Raw genomic sequence first — 18,471 nt, forward strand, 5'->3', positions numbered from 1 at the left:
TCGAAGCACAAATCCAAAAGAGATCTCGATTCAGTGAACATTACCAAGGTACTTCATCCTCTTACCAAGGTAATCCTTTAAATCCTTCCTCATCTTCTACTCCATCTTCGCTAAAAATCCAAGAGATGACAAACCTGACAAGGAGAAAGAACGACCAGCAAAGAATGACACATTTCCAGTCCCTAAAGATCAAATAATAATTTGTGAGGAGGTACGGAAAGCAAAAAAAGAAAAAGTTGAGAAAGAGGCAAAAGCAAAAGAGGTCACTAGTTATAAAAGCCAAAAGAATAATGACCCATGGGAGGTGAGTGAACCTAAATGTGAGAAGAAAAGAGTGACTCAAAATCTATATGTGATCACAAAAGAATTGAGACAAAACCTTCTTTACAAACAGCCTTGCATCCTTTTTCACTTTAGGGAATCAATTGTTTCGATTTCTAACATTAACAAGGATTTTCCTAGTGTGTTTTCTTCTCTTTTACAGGATTTTCGAGAAGTGTTAGGTGATCTACCTAACGAACTGCCACTGAAAAGAGGAAAACAACGCCAAACTAATCTAATTCAAGGTTCCATCATAACTCGTCAAACATACAATCTCAAAGAAACCAAAGAGTTGGATTTGTTACAAAAAGGTTACATCCAGGAAAGCCTAAGTCGTGACGCCATCTTAATGACGAAATATGATTTGAACAACTCTACAGGCTTTATAGTTCGTGCACAGGAAATCCATGTAAATGATGAAATAGTAAAAGCAACACGAGACTAGGCCACACCATCTTCCATAGCCAAGAGTTATCGAATAATATTAGGTGACCCTCCTGACGAGTTACCACCTGAAAGCCCTAATCACTATGCCATATCAATGAAGAGTCACGATTTACGGGAGTCCAAAGGTAAGTATTTTGATACTCATTTTAATGACATTGTAACATACTTCTTCTCCTTCTTACAAGGTAAGGCTCGTGAAGTTGTCATCCATACTAAACACAACTCCTTTAAGTGCGTAGCTGACCGAGGTAAGCAAAACACATTAGACGATGCACTACCACGAAGGTATACTCTTAAGCATGCTACTATTCCAAGAATTGAACATATAAAAGATGTATATCACAATAACTCGGATATTTCTTATATTTCTACCCATACTTTTAAAAGTACTTTTAATGAGTTTTATCTTGTATATGAGTTTCCTTGCCAACTAAACAGGTTCTACAATCCACAAATCTCCTGCCGAGAATTATTAATTCATGAACTACACTTAGGAGACTTAAGGGATTACTTTAACAAACCAGTTGACATGGTTTTTAAACACTCATTCTCACCACACATGAATAAAACCATGGAGAAACTATCTGAAGCAATCATACAGAAAGCAAACAGTGGTCGACACCATGTTGAATTTCAACCTAAATATCAGATTACAAGACTTGTATGCAAAAGAGGATTCAAGACTACAAGAAATCAGTTCCTACAAAGAAGAAACCTCGACTGAAACGCATAAAGACACATCACATTGATCCTGGTAAATGTTTCACAAGTTTTCCTTTCAACACATCTAAGTCTCTTTCTCTTGGATTTTTAGATTCGAGGACGAATCCTTTTGAGGAGTGGGGGAATGATACATGCACCAGAGTCCATAATACATACTTCTTTGGACTAATGTTTCTACTCGAACCTATTAGAAGAACAAAGTCTCGAAGATTCAAAGCATATCTATTCGGTAAGTATAATGTGAATGAATCATTAAACGATTCTAATGTTGCTCCCTTTAATGTTTCAGATTTGAGGTCGAATCTTTTTGAAGAAAGGGAGGATGATACATGCATCACAAGGCTCATATCAAAAGAAGAAGTAATAACTCTTCCAAATGATCCACTCGTCCAAGCATTGGAAAAGAAGATCAGAACAGAAGCAGACTTACGACGACTTTTTAATGGGATCCTGATCTTATTTAGCCAAGATGTCTTCTTGAGATACGACCGTCTGTCTCTTATCTTTCCAATGGTTCTTGAATCGCATCAATCCGATATCGGAAACTCAAGATATGGCTATTTTACTGAAGACGGTGCATGCAGAAAATCTTATATGGGATTTTGTAAATATTACGAATTTTCAATATTTTTATTGATTATTTGTAATATAACTTAATATAGGATGATGCATTATCTTTTAGGATTAAATTTATTATTTTATTAGGAATTAAGGTTGGTTTAAAAATATTATCTTTAGTTATTATTATTTTATTAGGAATTAGAGTTAAAATATGTTTGGTTTATTATTATTTTATTCATTAGTTATTTAGGACCTTTAGAACTCAGCCCATATATAAAGGAGGCTTCATTAAACTTTGTAAATCAATATTTCTTTGATTAATAATACAACGAGAGTTCGTTTTTGCAAGTGTTGATTGCCTTGTGCCTTCGAAGCTTCTTCTCCTGGAGTTCTTTCAAGTTCTTGTGAGGGAGATTAATCTTCACACTCCAATTTGCCTTTTTATTGTGACTAGGAGGGTTGTTAGAGCCATATTATCGTGTTTGCATTTTCATTGCGACTAGGAGGGCTTGATAGGACATTATCTATCGATTTTCCACATATCCATCCACGCCATCAATCATCTTTACCGTTCACTTTCATAAGGGAGATCTTTTGATTTCTTGGTTATTTTCTTTATTTTCAATTCCTTTATATTTTATTTATCTTGTTTCTAATCTTGTTTCCAGCACCTAAACGAAACCCTAAAAAACCCTAGCTATTGCCGCCACCTTCCCTATTTATTCTTTATTGTTCTTCAACAAGAGCAACGTTCATTAACCCGTCACCGCTTCCCTATCATTAGTTTAATAGCTATTCGTTTTTCTTTTAATCACTTACATTTTGTTTAAAAATAAAATGACAATGTTTTTAATTTAATGATCAGAATGAGTGGGTTTGGTGCTAAAAAGATAATGTTTTCCTTCTTAATAGATCTCGACTTAGAACAGCAGTGTAGGATGTCTATACTGCGAATGAAATTAGCCAAATTAGCCAGGGAATACTCGAATTTATTTATTGATTGATTGAAGGAAAATTCAAATAAAGAACACATTTAGGGTGGGACGAAATTAAACACATAAGACAATTATGGCTTACTCTATGAACGACATTTATGTCTTTTTAGAGGGCAGGACACAGCCGGCAGCCTGTTAAAATGCAGTTGTTGACATTGTAAACGTTCTTTTCAACAGATAACCTGTAGCCATTGTCTGCTAGTTCCCATTTACGCCTGCAAAACAATGAATCTATTAAAGCCATTGAATTTTGTCAAAAGCTTAACGCTTCGGCATATTATTCTATGCTTTCAGTTCATAATTGACAACCGAAACTGCCAAATCGAATTGAATTTCTTTTCTGAAAGTTTAGTTTCAATTCACAAGTCATCGTTATAGTAGTATTTTCTTGAAGCATCTTTAAATATGCTTTATTGAAACAGGCCATAGCATTATACGGACGAATCATTCCCTGTTTCAACAGACAATGGCTTCTTTCTCGATAAAAGATTTTGTTGGTGATGGGGTTCTCAAGGAATTGCTTCCAAAGCTTTTGGAAGAAGGTTGGGATGACGTCCCAACTTTAAAGATCATGAATTCAGATGACATGGATGCGATCAACATGACACAGAATCAAAAGGTAAATAAATATAAATTTGTCACCTGGTATTTCATATGTTCATCACCTGGAAATCAGATGGTTTGTTCCTACTGTAGTTCAGGATGCTCTGGAAATCAGAACCTACCTTCATGATCGTGCTTTGATGCAGTATGGAGATAAGCTAGAGGCTTCTAAGAAATGCCTACCCGAGCTCCTTAACTTGCGCACAGAGGAGCTATCTTCTCGATTCAACATGAAAAGGGGACATATTGCACGTTTCACAGATAGAGGCAACGCATGCACGGATCCTCTACCGAAATCTTACGGCCTCGCCGCGAGGCAGAACACGGCTATACCGTCTAGAAATAACACCATTCTTAAGATTCAATCCATAGCAAAGTCCTTTAGCAGGAGTAGCACATACAATAACAGGTCGCTGGAAGAATCACTGGCCGACTTCAAGATTAAAGATGGATACATCTTTAAAGGGATTGTTGCTGCCAGACCGGCCGAGGCTCGAGCCTGTGGTTGCGTACAACCTCCTCCGGTGGTTGACAGCGTGGCGCCTTATGCTACTATTGAAAACATATCGGTTCAGAGATTAACTCCTGTGTATAAGATTGGGATGGAGCCCTTGGTGAAATCCAAGACTCCACCTATGAAAGCTTCGGAACTGTGGCGGTATAAGCCGACTGTTCTCCTATGCATTCGACGGCCAGGGTAAAGTATCAAAACTAACAACATAGAAACCATGTTTTATCATCTGAAGTATGAAATTGATTGGCTTTTCTGTCTACATTTGTATGATAACAGGTGCATCATGTGCAGAGCTGAAGCTCACCAGCTCTATGCCAAAAAGCCAATATTTGATGCATTGGGAATCCAAATGCTTGCAGTTCTTCATGAACATATAGAATCAGAAGTGAGTTGTATACTCTTTTTTCAAAATATTTCTCCAATAAACTTCCTTTTTCCTCAGATATATCAAGTTTTGAAGCAGGTAAAAGACTTCTGGCCACGCTATTGGGGTGGAGTTGTGATCTTGGATCGTACAATGGGATTCTTCAAAGCTCTTGGAGGTGGGAAATTACTTAAAGACAAGTTTCTATCAGGATTTTTATTCAATCCACGGGCTATCGCAAACTATAAACGTGCAAAAGCTATGGGAATAGACCAGAATCTTAAAGGAGAAGGTGAAATCAAGGGTGGCCTTTTTATAGTTGGTCAAGGAGGAACTGGAATAGCTTACCAGTTTATAGAGAGGAATTTTGGTGATTGGGCTCCTGTAGTTGAAGTTGTAGAGATATGTGCTAGGTTACAGGTAATGTTTTTTTATCTCTGTAATTCCAAATTGATTATTATCATCCAATTATTGCAAACCAACCTTTTCTTCAACACGTTGCAGAATCAACAGCATGATCAAGGAGATTCTAGCAAATCACCAGAAGAATGATCGTCACAAAATAGATTTACATCTCATATCTTCGGGAGTATCAGAGACTTGTATGCCAAATTCAATGTTAAATTTAAATGAGGACAAGACAGGTAAAGGATAAGACACTCCAATTGTTTATTCGGACATCTTTCCATGATTTCTTGTCCCCTGCAATGCTACAGATATCTATGGGGGGGGGGGACTACTTATTAAAGGAATCAATCTTCTGATAAATTCGAGTGTTTCAATTTGGTCATATATGCAATAATGTCATGTTGAGGAACATCAGTTTCCATACTTTGTTTCCATCTTAAATCACAGAAGAGATTCATTTAATATACTACTAGATAAAAGCATATAACTCCTATATCACAGAAACTTCCCATATTTAATCTATACATTTTAATCCATCTTACTTCGGACTAGGACACCGATACATTCCCATGATCAAAGGAGTTCCATATCCCTCCATATATCTAATGCTCAAAAAGCATGAAAATGAAATTCATCTCATCATACAATTAAGGTGCTCGACATCCATATATATAATGCTCAAAAAGTATGAAAATGTAATTCATCATACCATACAGTTAAGGAAACCTCGAGCACGATGAGAATATAGTGAAAACATATGTTTTATAACCTTTGAGAGACCATGCAGTTAAGAAAGCTTGAGCACGGTAGGTAAATGGTGATGGCATATGTTTATACTTTAACCTTCGAAAGAGTGGTTCACATTCCTTTGGTTACCTTCAAGAATGCTGGCATACGTCTGGCAAGCAAATGGGGTTATAATGAATTGCCTCGCATGGAGCCAATGATCCTTAGGAGAAGGATCAAAGTTCTACTTCTGTATTACCGGATGGTTATGGCCCTGCAAAAGAATTAGATAAATTTTAATCAGACCAAAGGACATTTGGCCCATGAGATAGGACATTAATAAAAGCGTGTAATATACATTAAGGATGTCAGAAGGAGCACTGGTTCCATAGTTCATTTGAACAAAATTGTGAAGCTCGTCCTCCCATGGATTCAAGAACTTGAATCAAAATGTGTAGAAAGTTAAATTTGTAGTGTTCATGAATCATGATGTTAAGAATATAAAATAGGTTTTTCATATTGGTAACCCTTTAAAAAGATGTTAAAAGAAACCTGATTGGAGTCCTTTAATCCTCCGGTCATCAATGCTAATTGAGAACTAAGAGATCTACGAATAACATCTGCGTTATTCCCTGTAACAGGAAGAGCAGCTTGAACAAGTCCAGGTTGAGACGGGTGCAATGAAGGATAACCAACAGATAAAATCAGAAGAAAACCCCAGAGTAGAAGAAGGGCCAACTCGTGATTGAATAATCTGTACATCAATGAAAAAGCTTTTGACGGGTTCGATGAGACACACGAAGACATGAAGAATTGCTAAAGCTATGCTTGACCACCTACATCTTTCGTAAGAAGCCCTTCTATATTAAAATCCAGCCTGGGGTTTTGTAGCAAGTTTCATCGAAAGAAACTGCAACAGGGAAGAACGTGATTATACTACCAATTCACAAGGTTGTAACAATATTTACATCAATCCAGAACAAAATTCACTAATTAATTAAACTGAAGAATCAACAATTCATTCATCACCAATTACACTAGATTACTAGGTAACAACAAGGTTGAAAAACCGAAGTTGTAAATTCTGCTCCAATACCTCAACCTGCCGCTGAAGTGACTGCACATAATTGATGATTTCATCTAGCATCACTGTCTTTTCTGTAACCTGAAAGAACCAATGAATTCCCACACAATAAATTACAACATCTATTGTGAATACTGCTGAGAAGTCGATATGGTTGTACTCCCTAAGCATAGGGTCCAAATTATCGCACCTTGCTGCAACCAGGTACAATTTCCAGAAGAAATTTCATCCTTTCACTGATCTTTTCTCTTCTTACCTGAAGTGATAACCAATTAATTCCAATATAAACAAGATGGATGAGCTAATATTTCTATTTCAAAGAGTATTCCATATAAAATTTACCCTTTCCGCAAGACCGTGGCTGTTTGTTGCCTGGCCTCTTCGGGCTCTCACATGGATGTATTCTTCTTTTGGTGGGTGAGAAGCTGGAGACACTTGCTTCCCTGTATTCTTATTGACACTTGTAGTTTGCTTCTGGTCTCCCTTTTGTTGATTTTCAGCACCATCCTTTGCTGCCTCGGTTGGTGGTTGGCCTCCCTTAGCTTGATCAATCTTAGTATCCTGCCATAAACTTAGTAATAAAAACTTCAACTATAAACAAAAGTGTACAATGGATCGAGGAAACAATTGGTGAACAATATTACCTGTAAACTCCTTTCTCTTTTCTTCTAACTAAGACCCTTAGCAGAAGGTTCACCACCTGTACCATCCAATGAAGATGGCTCATCTTGACCTCCTTCACGACTGCTAAACTCAGCTTCGTCGGACTCATTACCAGAACCACCAGTTCCTTGTTTTGCTTCTTCGTGGGCTGGCACAAGACTTCCATTTCTCCTGTCATTCCCCAAAGGGCTTTCTTTAGCCCTACTTTCAACTTGCAAACAAGAATCTCTAGTAGCTTCAGAGACATTCAGAGATTCCACACCGGATACTGATTTCATCTCATTGGCTGAGAACATATGTTCATGTACCGGCATCAATCCCAGACCTCTAGTATAAAGACCCACAGATTCAGGCATACCAAAAAGGCTCACCATATCACTAAAATTCCCCCTATTAAAGCTCGAGAACCTGGCAGCACGCTCAATGAAAGCTGAATCAGCTGGCAACTGTGATAGACTCTGTGGTAGAATCCTATTCGTATTCGGTACAAAAAAGCCCCCTTTCAACGTTTAACTTGCAGCATTCCAACCCATATCAAATGGTCTATCAGTGCTACTTCTCAAAGAGGTTAGAGTACCTTTCCCAATTCCCTTTGCATTTGAAGAGCTTGCACCATTTTGTACATTGATGCCACAAAATCCCAAGTCTTGTGAATTAGATGGGTGCTCCCAAAGGTTCGAACCGAATGAGTCTGCCACCGAAGCACATGAAGAACCAATAGCCAACGGATTACTACCAGGAACTAAAGTCATACCAGCACTTGTGAGATTGGCACCACCACATTACCAATCCGATGACAGAACAGGCGCATGGTAGTTTATGCTATTCTCATTTCAACCGGTGCTACTTAATTGTTATGCAATGCTCACACAAAGTAAGTGATATCTTTGTTAAGTCTGGAAATAACTTTTGCTCCACAAGGACTTTTATTCCTTGTTCTGACATGTGTCCAAATTTCTGATGCCACAACATTGTAGAATCTGAACTACATGAGGTAACAGAGACTTCTGCTTCTAGCAAAATCTCTCCCTTCAGCATGTACAAGTTTACTGCTATTTTTTCACCTTTCAGCACCACAAGCGCTCTACGAAACACCTCCATGATTCATTTCCGTGTTTCGATCTTGCTTGCATTAGTATCCAACAATCCGTAGGATAATAAATTTTTCTTTAGGCCTTTCACGTGTCGCACATCTCGAACAACTTTAATTGTTCCATCATACATCTTCAATTTGATGGTTCCCACGCTAATGATCTCTAAGGCATGATCATTGTAACTATACACAGATCCTCCTGAGACAGATTCATAATGATGGAACCATTCTCTTCTTGAGGTCATATGATATGTTGCTCCCGAATCAATGAGCCATATATATGCATATCTCTTTCTACATTCCACGGTGGTTGACGCTTCACAACATAGAGCATCTCCATCATCTGAAGTGTTTGCGGTATTGCCTTCTGGATTGGAGTTTTTATTTAGACTCCAACAATCCTTCTTCAAGTGATCCTTCTTTCCACAGTTGTAACACTTTAAATTCTTCTTACTCCTCGACTTCGATCTACCATGTTTGTGACTGCTGCTTTGGCCACGTTCTGTTGATCTCCCTCTCATCGTTGTCATCGTTGTCAATGCTTCTGCTTGTTGCAGATTTACTTGTCTGTCTTCCTTGTTCTTACGCTGATTTTTTTCTTGTAGAATAGCAGCTGCAACGTCATCGAAGACTAGACTGGTGACATTACTGTTTGTCAAGTTGATGATGAGTTGATCATACGAATCCGATAGACATTGAAGTAGAAGTTCAACACGTTCTTATTCTCCTATTTTACAGTTTAAGGATGCAAGCTGAGAAAATAAAGTGTTCAGTGTATTTAAGTGCTCTGTCATGTAAGTAGATTTTGGCATATGAAGAGTGTACAATTTTCTCTTAAGGAAAATTTTTTTGTGCAGCGATGTGGCCTCGTACAGTTTGGTGATATTATCTCATATCTCCTTAGCTTTCTTCTTCTCCTCGATGCTTGACAATACTTCATCTGCTAATGCTAGATGAAAGTTTGACATAGCATTCCCGTCCATCTCGACCATTTGTTGTCATCTGTGAAATCTACTAGCCTTTCACTGATAGCTGCTAGACAACCGTCTTTCCTCAGGATGACCTTCATCTTCAATTTCCACAATGAGAAATTTCTCCCATTGAATTTTTCAGTATCAAATTTCATTGTTATAGCTTCTATTACGGATAGGTTCCACTATTTCACTATCGTGAATAGTTCTCTGGAACTTTCAAAGAATGTGTAATACCTTCTTACTTTCTTATGTTGGAGGATTCACCTTTTGGTGGCAACCACAAAGACAATAAGCAGATAATACACACTCAAATCTGGCTCGGATACCAATTGTTGCGAAAGACGGCTATCGAATAGAGCAAAATCACAACTGATAATTTGAGAAAATAAAAATGAAGATAAAAGAGATACAAATTTTACGTGAAAACCCCTAAATAATATAGAGTAAAAACCACGATCAACGGTAGAAGAATTTCACTATGAGAAAATATGAATTACAACTTCTCTCGATCTACCAAGGAGAAAACAATGATAATTCTCTCTTGATAAAAAAGAGAAAACAACTCTCAATAAACTCTCTAAATTCTCTAGTATTGGAAGAAACCTAGAATGTTTTGGGATGATTTTGAAGCTAAATGGGTTAAGGTATTTATAGTTGAAGCTTAATGACTAATCTTATAAATACCCTAAAGTACAATGGCTAAATTTAAGATTTTACCATTTTCTTTTTCAACAAATTAATTGAAACTTTTGACAATTTGCACCGAATGAATTCTTTTGCCAACAACCCACGGAAAGTTGCTTTGAATTTGCAACAAAAGCTCCTGCATTTATATCCCACGCTCGCATTAAAAAGAGAGCTCTTTGATCATTAACCACCGCCACTGCCACTGCTCCCTTCAAAATCAATGCTTAATTGTAGATTTTAGTTATAATTATACCCATTTGAGCTAGCAACTGACACTGCCAACTCTCATTACAGTCAGTATTTTCTCTTCTCTTACTGCTTTGATTATAAAATATCTTGGGAGGAGAGCTTCAAGATCTTTAATGGAGTTTTGTCTGAAATCTCATTTTCACACTTTTGTACAGATTAAATACCCATATGGGGTCTGCAATGAACATAATTATTGAATTTCATTTATATGAACATGGGGTAGAGAAGATCCATGGTATATCTTTCACTATTATCCACCTTTGTCTATTTTTCATGGAGAAGACAAAAACTTAATACTTTGACATGTTCCCAGTTACCTGATCATTTACATTAATACTCAATCGAAACCAGTTTAACGCATTACATCATTCGGTAATTGAGTTGATAAAATTTGATAAATCATATGTTAAATGTCGTTGAGAGGGTGGTCTCAATGTTAACATCGACGACATCGACATGACAGTGAAGTCAAGGGTCCAAGTACAAGGATGTTCTTCCTATTGTGGTAACTGATTGGAAACAATAAGATTATAGGGCAAGTGCGATGGTGTTTTCAGGTATTAAGCAAGTAGACGTGTTAGTTGTAAGAGTGGCGAATCCTGCTTGCCAAATTGATAATTTTATCCTACTATCGCGAATCAAGTTCACTCAATAATCAAGTCATTAACCTCTTCCTAAAAAAAACATATATGATAGGATATGTAAATTTATGTAAATTGAAATTTACAAAACTTACATATAATATAATTTTTTTATTTAATTGATATAAAAATTAATTTATTAAATGTCACGTTGTAAAATTATCACATAAATAATTGATTAAGTTTCGAATTTGAGTTTACCCAATCATTTTAAACATTTTTTTCTATGGAGTAGTATTTTTATCACTTCCCTTCATAAAAAATATTTTTTAATAATATTTAAGTATATTAGTATTTTTAGCATTATATTATATATGATATAGTAAAATTGAATATCGAATATGTTTGAGTTTTCAATATCTTATGATATAATGTAAGAATTTATATTTAAGGTTTGTTTAAATAATCACTCGTTTTTTAAAGTACTTTAATCCTCATTATTCCAATTTTGAATGAAAATTTATCGTTAAAAATGTAATATTTTTATATGTTTAATTTTTGGCGTGATATATATCACATAATCACTTTTATTAATATAACATGTGTCATATCATTACTTTTAATGATGTAATATATATTATGTCATTATTTTTATTAATAATTAAATATATGTATAAATATCACGACAATACTAAACGTTGACAATTAATCATCAACTAATGATTTTTATAAAAAAAATCTTGTTTGAAATTAAAATATTAAAAATTAAAATATTTTAAAAAAATAGAAATTAAAGTAATTGTTTATAAAAAAAATTATATAAATAAAGTAAAATTTAACATTATGTATATAAATATTATATTGAAAATAATTTTTATATGATATTATTTAGTATATTAGTTGGAGGTATTTTTTTACCTCAAAATAAAACATTAGATGTCAAAATGGTCCACAAAAAGTGAATCAAAATAACTATTTAATCAAAATAATTTTACAACTCTTTCTCTCATGTCACTATTAATTGGCCTTGGGACTTACAATTCTCAGAAACCTAAGCTTTAGAATAATGGAATCTCTCGCTTATTTTTACTTTATAAGTAAAATACTAATCTTTTGGTTAAACCTATGCTCTATTAATTACATTGCCCATAACCTAATGATTTGTAGTGATTGGGTTGGTTTTACTTTGTATGTTGGAGAAGAAAGCAGCACGGGAGAACAAATCTAACATTATATATATATATATATATATATTGAAATATTTTAAGGCAGCTAAGAGTTGGTAATGGATGTCCATTAGGGCAAAAGGCAAAACCAGCAAAGCAATGCACGTTTCAAGCGTCTCATTATGTCCATCTCTATACAACATTTTATTATATATTTGTTGTGCTTGTATACATTGCATCCCATATCTATCGTACAAATCTTGAAATATTAAATCATATGTGTTAGCAGAAAATCATGTTGATTTCTTTTATTTTCTTTTTTGTATTTAATATGTGGTATATAGTGTGGTGAACAGCTAAAGCCTATGACTGTGAGACGTGAATGGTGGAGAAAATTAGATGGAAGTATACGTCAGTTTCAAAGTCTGAGAGAACTAAATGAAATAATAACGCTTGCTTTTCGTGAATTTCATGCAAAGCATCATTCATTCAATTCAATATAATATGATAATGGTAGACCTTTTATCCTTGTTAGTATAATTGTGTTTTAAGTTACTTATAATTACATGAATTGTGAAAAGAATTAGAACCTGAATAAGAATATAAGAGAATTTATTTATACAGTTTAAATTGATCGACAATTTTAACTTTGTAAAGGTTTGTTCAGGTAAATGTATTATAATATTTTAGGTACAAAAGACATGAATCTTCAATCTAAACCCATCTCAAAAGATGGATAGGCCTTTTGTTACTTTTTTTTTTTAAACGAGATCCTTAAAATATTTTATAATAAAGAATAAATTATCAAATTTAAAATTATGAAGGATCTACGAGGTCTTTTAACCAAAAGTCATCATAGAAAGAGATTAAAGATATTATCAAAATTTCCGTTTTCAACTTTATCTGTCATTTTTCAGAGAACCAAACGAAAAGTTTGTTTTTCATTTAAGCAAAAATGTCGCTAGGGCACAAAGGTTATACATGTAGGGACAGACGCAAAATCTTATGTTAGGGGATGAATCTCTTAAATTTTAGAAGGGGATGAATTTATAAAATTCCAGGGAGACGCAAATATATTTTTAAATAAAAAATACATAGAAAAAATATAAAATATATGATAATTTTTAAATTATACGAGGGGACTGCCCCCATCGTCCTCTCCAGTCCACCCCTTTATACATGGACAAACCTGAATGAGTGGGTTTCCAAATTTAAGGGTCTAAACATAAAGGTTACCCAATAGTTTAATACTTCATCCCACAAACCCATTCCTATAAATGTTGGAGGGCTAGGCCCTGCCAATGAAATTTATTTGGACCACATGCATAGGCCCAAACCACAAATATTGAAAGCTCGGAGGAGACCGTAAATCAACTTCTCAAAAAGCAATTACGGCGTCGTTTCTCCACGACCACTTATATAAATACAGTCTCAACAGTTTCAGGTTAAAACAAACCCTAATCCCAGCTCTCCCAAATTTTCATTTACATTCAGAAAATCAAAAGAAGCCCTTTTCCAATCTAAATCCTTCAATTTTCCGTCTTGGATTATTTGATTTTGAGGTTAGTAGCAGTGTTAAGCACTAAATAGCCCCTTGCTTCTTAGAGTTTTCAGTTGCAAGGAAAAAACGAGAAAAAGGTAGAGGTGCAAAATTGACGCTTTTTTGGCTCCAACATCCAGTTTTTGGTTTGTAATTCATCTCACTAAAACAATGTTTGGTGCCAGAGAGATGGGTTTTTTTCCCTGGCCTGAATAATTGCAAAGCAAAATGACGAAAACAGTTTAAAATCTGAATCTCCCGTGTGGGGAATCCCAATCTGGGTCTTCAAAGTTCTCTGATTGCTTCGCAAGATTATGTATTTTTTGTTTAATTTGTTGTTTACAAAGGTGGGTTGGTATTTGTTCCATGTTTTTTGGGGTATGAAAGGCAAAATGAGGAGATTTTTTTAATGGCTGAATTTGATGTGGAATTCCTTTATCATTTAATGGTCTTCAATGTTCTCTGATTGCTTTCATACTTTAGATTTTTACTGTGTTATTCTCATAGCTAAAGAGCTGCTTCTTTTATCCTTTTGCCGCCCTTTTTATTGCATTTGGTCCAATGCAGTTTCATGTATGAGCAAAGGTTTGGGCACCAAAATTCATAGTCTGTTTTGTATGCAATATATCAGGCTATACGAGCATGGTGCGATAGAAATGTGTCTTCTTTATGTTCACTTTTAGCTGGACTTGCAAATTTCTAATGTCTGGTGCAGCAGAACTGGGAAGAACACATGCCTCTCGAGTCTTAACTTATATCCCTGATCTAAAAGTAACTCGATCTTTGTATGGCAATCCAACTTGCTTGTCTTAAAATGGGAAAACGAGCTCCAGTAATATATAACCTTCACTTCGAGATTTGAGTTAAGTAGAATCCGTCGAGTAGTTTTTACTGGTTTTTTAGAGGATTCAGATGTGTATTTGTAACTGCAGTATGTAACTATGTATATTTTATTAATTCTGAATAAATATATTATATTGTAATTATTTATATCATGGTCAATTTCATCTCTCCCACAATGAGCGTAATGGGTACTTTGCAAAGCCTTACCATAATGACCTATAACAAAATGAAGAAGAATTGAACTAAAATGATTTACCGAAAATTAAATAAATAAAAGAGCTTACGGCTCTCGATTGTGAATGTTGGTTGCAGTGTAACTTTGTCATCACCACAATTCTTTTTCTTACCCCCATGCCAGACAGGTAAACTAGAATGCATTTTAGAGATCCAGAGATGGCATGCATTATAGGAACCCATTCTTTTTTAGTCCCGAGAAAACCATGAAAAAGATAGAATTGTGTTACCTTACATTGCTGAAGATAAGGTGCGGTTAGCACTTGATAAGCGAGTACAAAAAATAAATTTTGTATTGCACAAACTAATCGATTTAAGTAGTTAAAGAGATGATTGTTATCCCTAGAGATCTCGAGTTTGAGCACGATATCTGTAGTGGTGTTCAATTGTTTATTATCAAATGATTGAGAGTATTTTGAATGTATAATATCATGTAAGCACCTCATACTAATCAAATAATAATAATAAATAATGTATCACTCCCAAGCAATGGCTATAATATTTAAAGCGACATTTACCTTAATCATGAATCATTCATCAATAATGAATCATTAATTATAACTTTATGAAATAATCATTTTTAAGCATATGTTTTACAATAGAACATTGATATAAAAATCGACCAAACTAGGTAAACGAATAATATTTAAAGGGATTGCAAATATCTTATGTGAATAATATATTTGTAAGAGTTAAAAAAATGAGATTAACATAGAATAAGACACGTACAAAATATAAGATTTAACGTGGTTCGACTTTACTTACATCCACAAATGAGAAAAACAATAATTTATTATAAACGTAAAGATAAAAAAAAATAGCACAAATAAATGAGATTCTCTTGTATCTTGAAACTCGATATATATCCAATTGATTTAAAATAATGATAAAATTAATAGACGAAAAATTAAAATGTAATTACATATTATTTTATCTTATATCATACAAGTTCAAATGGTACACACGTGGACTCATTATATAACTCATGAATGAAATGTATGTAAAATTATTAACAAATCTTTTATGTTTTATTGGTAGCTTGTCCACACTTATTATCTCATACTAATAAAAATTTAAATTTCAAAAATATTATTATTGCATGGAAACAAAATTCCACGTCAGCATAAAAGCGTACGTCTGATGTGTGCTCTATTGACAGCAGAAAAGTCAAAAGTTAGGAAAGTCTGTGGTGGGTCACACATATCACACGCCATGCACAAGTTCTCTCTACGCCGTATTGAAGCTACCAAATACCCTCAAAGTCTCTTGCAATTTACCCTACAAAATCAACAAATCCCTCACACCAGTAACACCATCTTAGACATTTCATCCACCGTATTTACAAACGAGGAAAGATCCCAGAAATATTTGCCAAAACAAGTATATTTACTTGTTTATTTATTTCCTCTAAAGCAGGCGGTCAAGTCTCGTTATCTAACGTTGTTGTAATTCTGGGAAACCATGAAATCATTGCCAAAATCACTTTCAAACGCCATCGTTTTTTGTTCTTTTCATCATTCTATCTTCTTCTCCATTTGCATTGGCTAAGTGTGAAGAAAAGATCATCGCTAATGGATGCCATGATGAGAGAGAATCCATGAAGCTAAAACTCATTGCCTTTGTCTCAATTTCAGTATCCAGCATGATTGGTGTGTGTTTACCATTGTTGTCTCGTTATATGCCATCACTTGCACCCGACAGCGACATGTTCGCCGTCGTTAAGGCGTTCGCTTCCGGTGTCATTCTAGCGACAGGGTGCATGCACGTGTTACCGAACTCTTTCAGCGCCCTGATGTCCGACTGTTTGCCCATAAATCCATAGAAGAAGTTCCCTTTCACAGCTTTCGTCGCGATGATATCGGCTTTGCTGACCCTTATGGTGGATTCCTTTGCCATGAGTGTATACAAGAAACATTGCAGTAGAGCTTCGGATGTGGATGCTAACAATGGTTCTATACAAGAAAATAGGAGTGTAACAACAGAGAATTCTGAGCATGGACATGGCCCTGCACTTGAGATGAATCATAAATTGTCGCAATTGTTACGGCATCGAGTTATTGCTCAGGTATATATGCATGTTTGAATCCTCAAAATGTTAATTTTTTATAATTAATGTCCAACTGATATCTTTGTGTTTGATATTATATAAATTTCACAAATGCAGGTACTAGAGTTGGGAATTGTTGTTCACTCAGTGGTGATTGGTCTTGCAATGGGTGCCTCTGACAATCGATGCACCATTCGACTACTCATCGCGGCTCTTTGCTTCCACCAAATGTTCGAGGGAATGGGACTCGGCGGTTGCATACTACAGGCTGAATACGAGTTCCAAATGAAAGCAATCATGGTGTTCTTCTTTTCAGTCACAACTCCACTTGGAATCGTTCTGGGAATTGGTTTGACAAAGGTTTACAGCGCGACGAGCCCGACCGCACTAATTGTGGTGGGACTACTTAATGCTAGCTCAGCAGGGTTGTTGAATTACATGGCTTTGGTTGATCTCCTTGCAGCTGATTTTCTAGGCCCTAAGCTTCAAAAAAATATGAAGGTCCAGGCTTGGTCATATGTTGCAGTCTTACTTGGTTCTGGATTTATGTCTCTGATGGCAAAATGGGCTTAGTGATTTCAACATGTACTCTATATAACATGATTCTTTTTGCAGTTCTTAAACATATTTTTCCCTTCATTATGTAGAAGGATTTTTCAGTGAATTAATGATAAAATTTGCTAGGATTCAGAGGACCTAAAACCGGTTTCCGATTTGTTAAGGTTCCCAAATCCCTTGTGCCCCAAGAAAGCAATGCCTATTAGAATCTAAGTGCATGCCTACAAGCTCCCGATGGCACTCGATAGTCGGTTCTGCTGCAAAAAAGATAGCTACAAGTTGAATCAAGCAACAAGGCTTGAACATTGAGCTTTATGATCGTTTTCTCCAAATCGTACGGCTCATCAGCTATTAAATATCAGAAATGTTTGCAAACTTCAGTTTTGTGTCAACATCATTATAATTAAAACCTGTTTAATGTTACATAAGACGTGTTTTTAAGCCAATGCTTATGGCCGCAAAGTTTCTTTGATAAGATCTACAAGGACAAATTATGCTATAATTAAACAAAAAAATAGTATAAAAAAACCCTTCCTCAAGACGATATGATATTGATAGGCTGCTTTCAGTGGATGGAAGATTTTGCATTTCCGCCATTACCATCTCTGGTTGCTGATGATCTGCCTTGTTGTCTTATGTTGGTTAGGACAAAAAAAATAGCTTGATATCTTCAAGTATAGCTTTTTCATCCCTCAAGTAATATACAATTTTTATATTGTTGAACAATCATAACATGCCAATTCACTGCAACATCAATTGACATGTACCTAACAGGATTTAATTACAACTTGCTAGAATCATCCATAAGACCTAGAGGGATTAATTTGGGGTCTAAAGCTAGTCTTAAACTGTAACATCCGCAATACCGGGTTAGTGATCAAATTGTAAAGTTTCAGAATTTGGTGACTAAAGTATAAGAATGAAATAGTTCAATGATTATTGGATATATATGATGAAGGTTATTTAGTAATTAGTAAAAGAAATAAAGGGCAAAAGGGTCAATTGACCAAGAAATGAATAAAAAATGGGATTGGTAAGGATAAAGGCACGTGGAAAGGGAGAGAATTCTCCAGAGTTCTCTTCTCCTTTC

At 35.2% G+C, this 18,471-nt stretch overlaps 1 protein-coding gene, 1 long non-coding RNA gene, 2 other non-coding genes and 2 pseudogenes across 4 annotated transcripts; 4 read left to right on the forward strand and 2 right to left on the reverse strand.

The window, feature by feature from the left end:
- Nucleotides 1–3,513: 3,513 nt before the first annotated feature.
- LOC120163203 lies at nt 3,514–5,080 on the forward strand. Its single transcript, XM_039173193.1, has 3 exons — nt 3,514–3,666; nt 3,749–4,347; nt 4,441–5,080. Exons 1-3 carry the CDS (start codon nt 3,514–3,516, stop codon nt 5,078–5,080), a joined length of 1,392 nt encoding a protein of 463 aa, XP_039029124.1.
- A 995-nt stretch (nt 5,081–6,075) lies between these two features.
- On the reverse strand, nt 6,076–6,552 carry LOC120163006. The gene is made up of 3 exons (XR_005519602.1): nt 6,503–6,552; nt 6,215–6,416; nt 6,076–6,101 (listed from the first exon to the last, which is right to left on the reverse strand). It is a non-coding gene; the product is annotated as an uncharacterized LOC120163006 (long non-coding RNA).
- A 62-nt stretch (nt 6,553–6,614) lies between these two features.
- Nucleotides 6,615–16,272, reverse strand: LOC120163204 (annotated as a pseudogene).
- On the forward strand, nt 13,922–14,003 carry LOC120163213. The gene has a single exon (XR_005519633.1). It is a non-coding gene; the product is annotated as a small nucleolar RNA R160 (small nucleolar RNA).
- On the forward strand, nt 14,086–14,170 carry LOC120163211. Its single transcript, XR_005519632.1, has one exon. It is a non-coding gene; the product is annotated as a small nucleolar RNA R160 (small nucleolar RNA).
- Nucleotides 16,273–16,295: 23 nt separating the features above from the next.
- LOC120163205 lies at nt 16,296–17,421 on the forward strand (annotated as a pseudogene).
- The last annotated feature ends 1,050 nt before the right edge of the window (nt 17,422–18,471 follow it).

The sequence above is a fragment of the Hibiscus syriacus genome, unplaced genomic scaffold (assembly GCF_006381635.1).
Source record: "Hibiscus syriacus cultivar Baekdansim isolate YM2019G1 unplaced genomic scaffold, ASM638163v2 tig00111427_pilon, whole genome shotgun sequence".
Classification (NCBI taxonomy): Eukaryota; Viridiplantae; Streptophyta; class Magnoliopsida; order Malvales; family Malvaceae; genus Hibiscus; species Hibiscus syriacus.

Bases quoted from the DNA above. Each gene is read 5' to 3' on its own strand.
- LOC120163203 (XM_039173193.1), top strand. From the start codon at position 3,514: ATGGCTTCTTTCTCGATAAAAGATTTTGTTGGTGATGGGGTTCTCAAG. The intron at 3,667-3,748 runs GTAAATAAATAT...ACTGTAGTTCAG, and splicing joins ACATGACACAGAATCAAAAG to GATGCTCTGGAAATCAGAAC. The intron at 4,348-4,440 runs GTAAAGTATCAA...GTATGATAACAG, and splicing joins CTATGCATTCGACGGCCAGG to GTGCATCATGTGCAGAGCTG.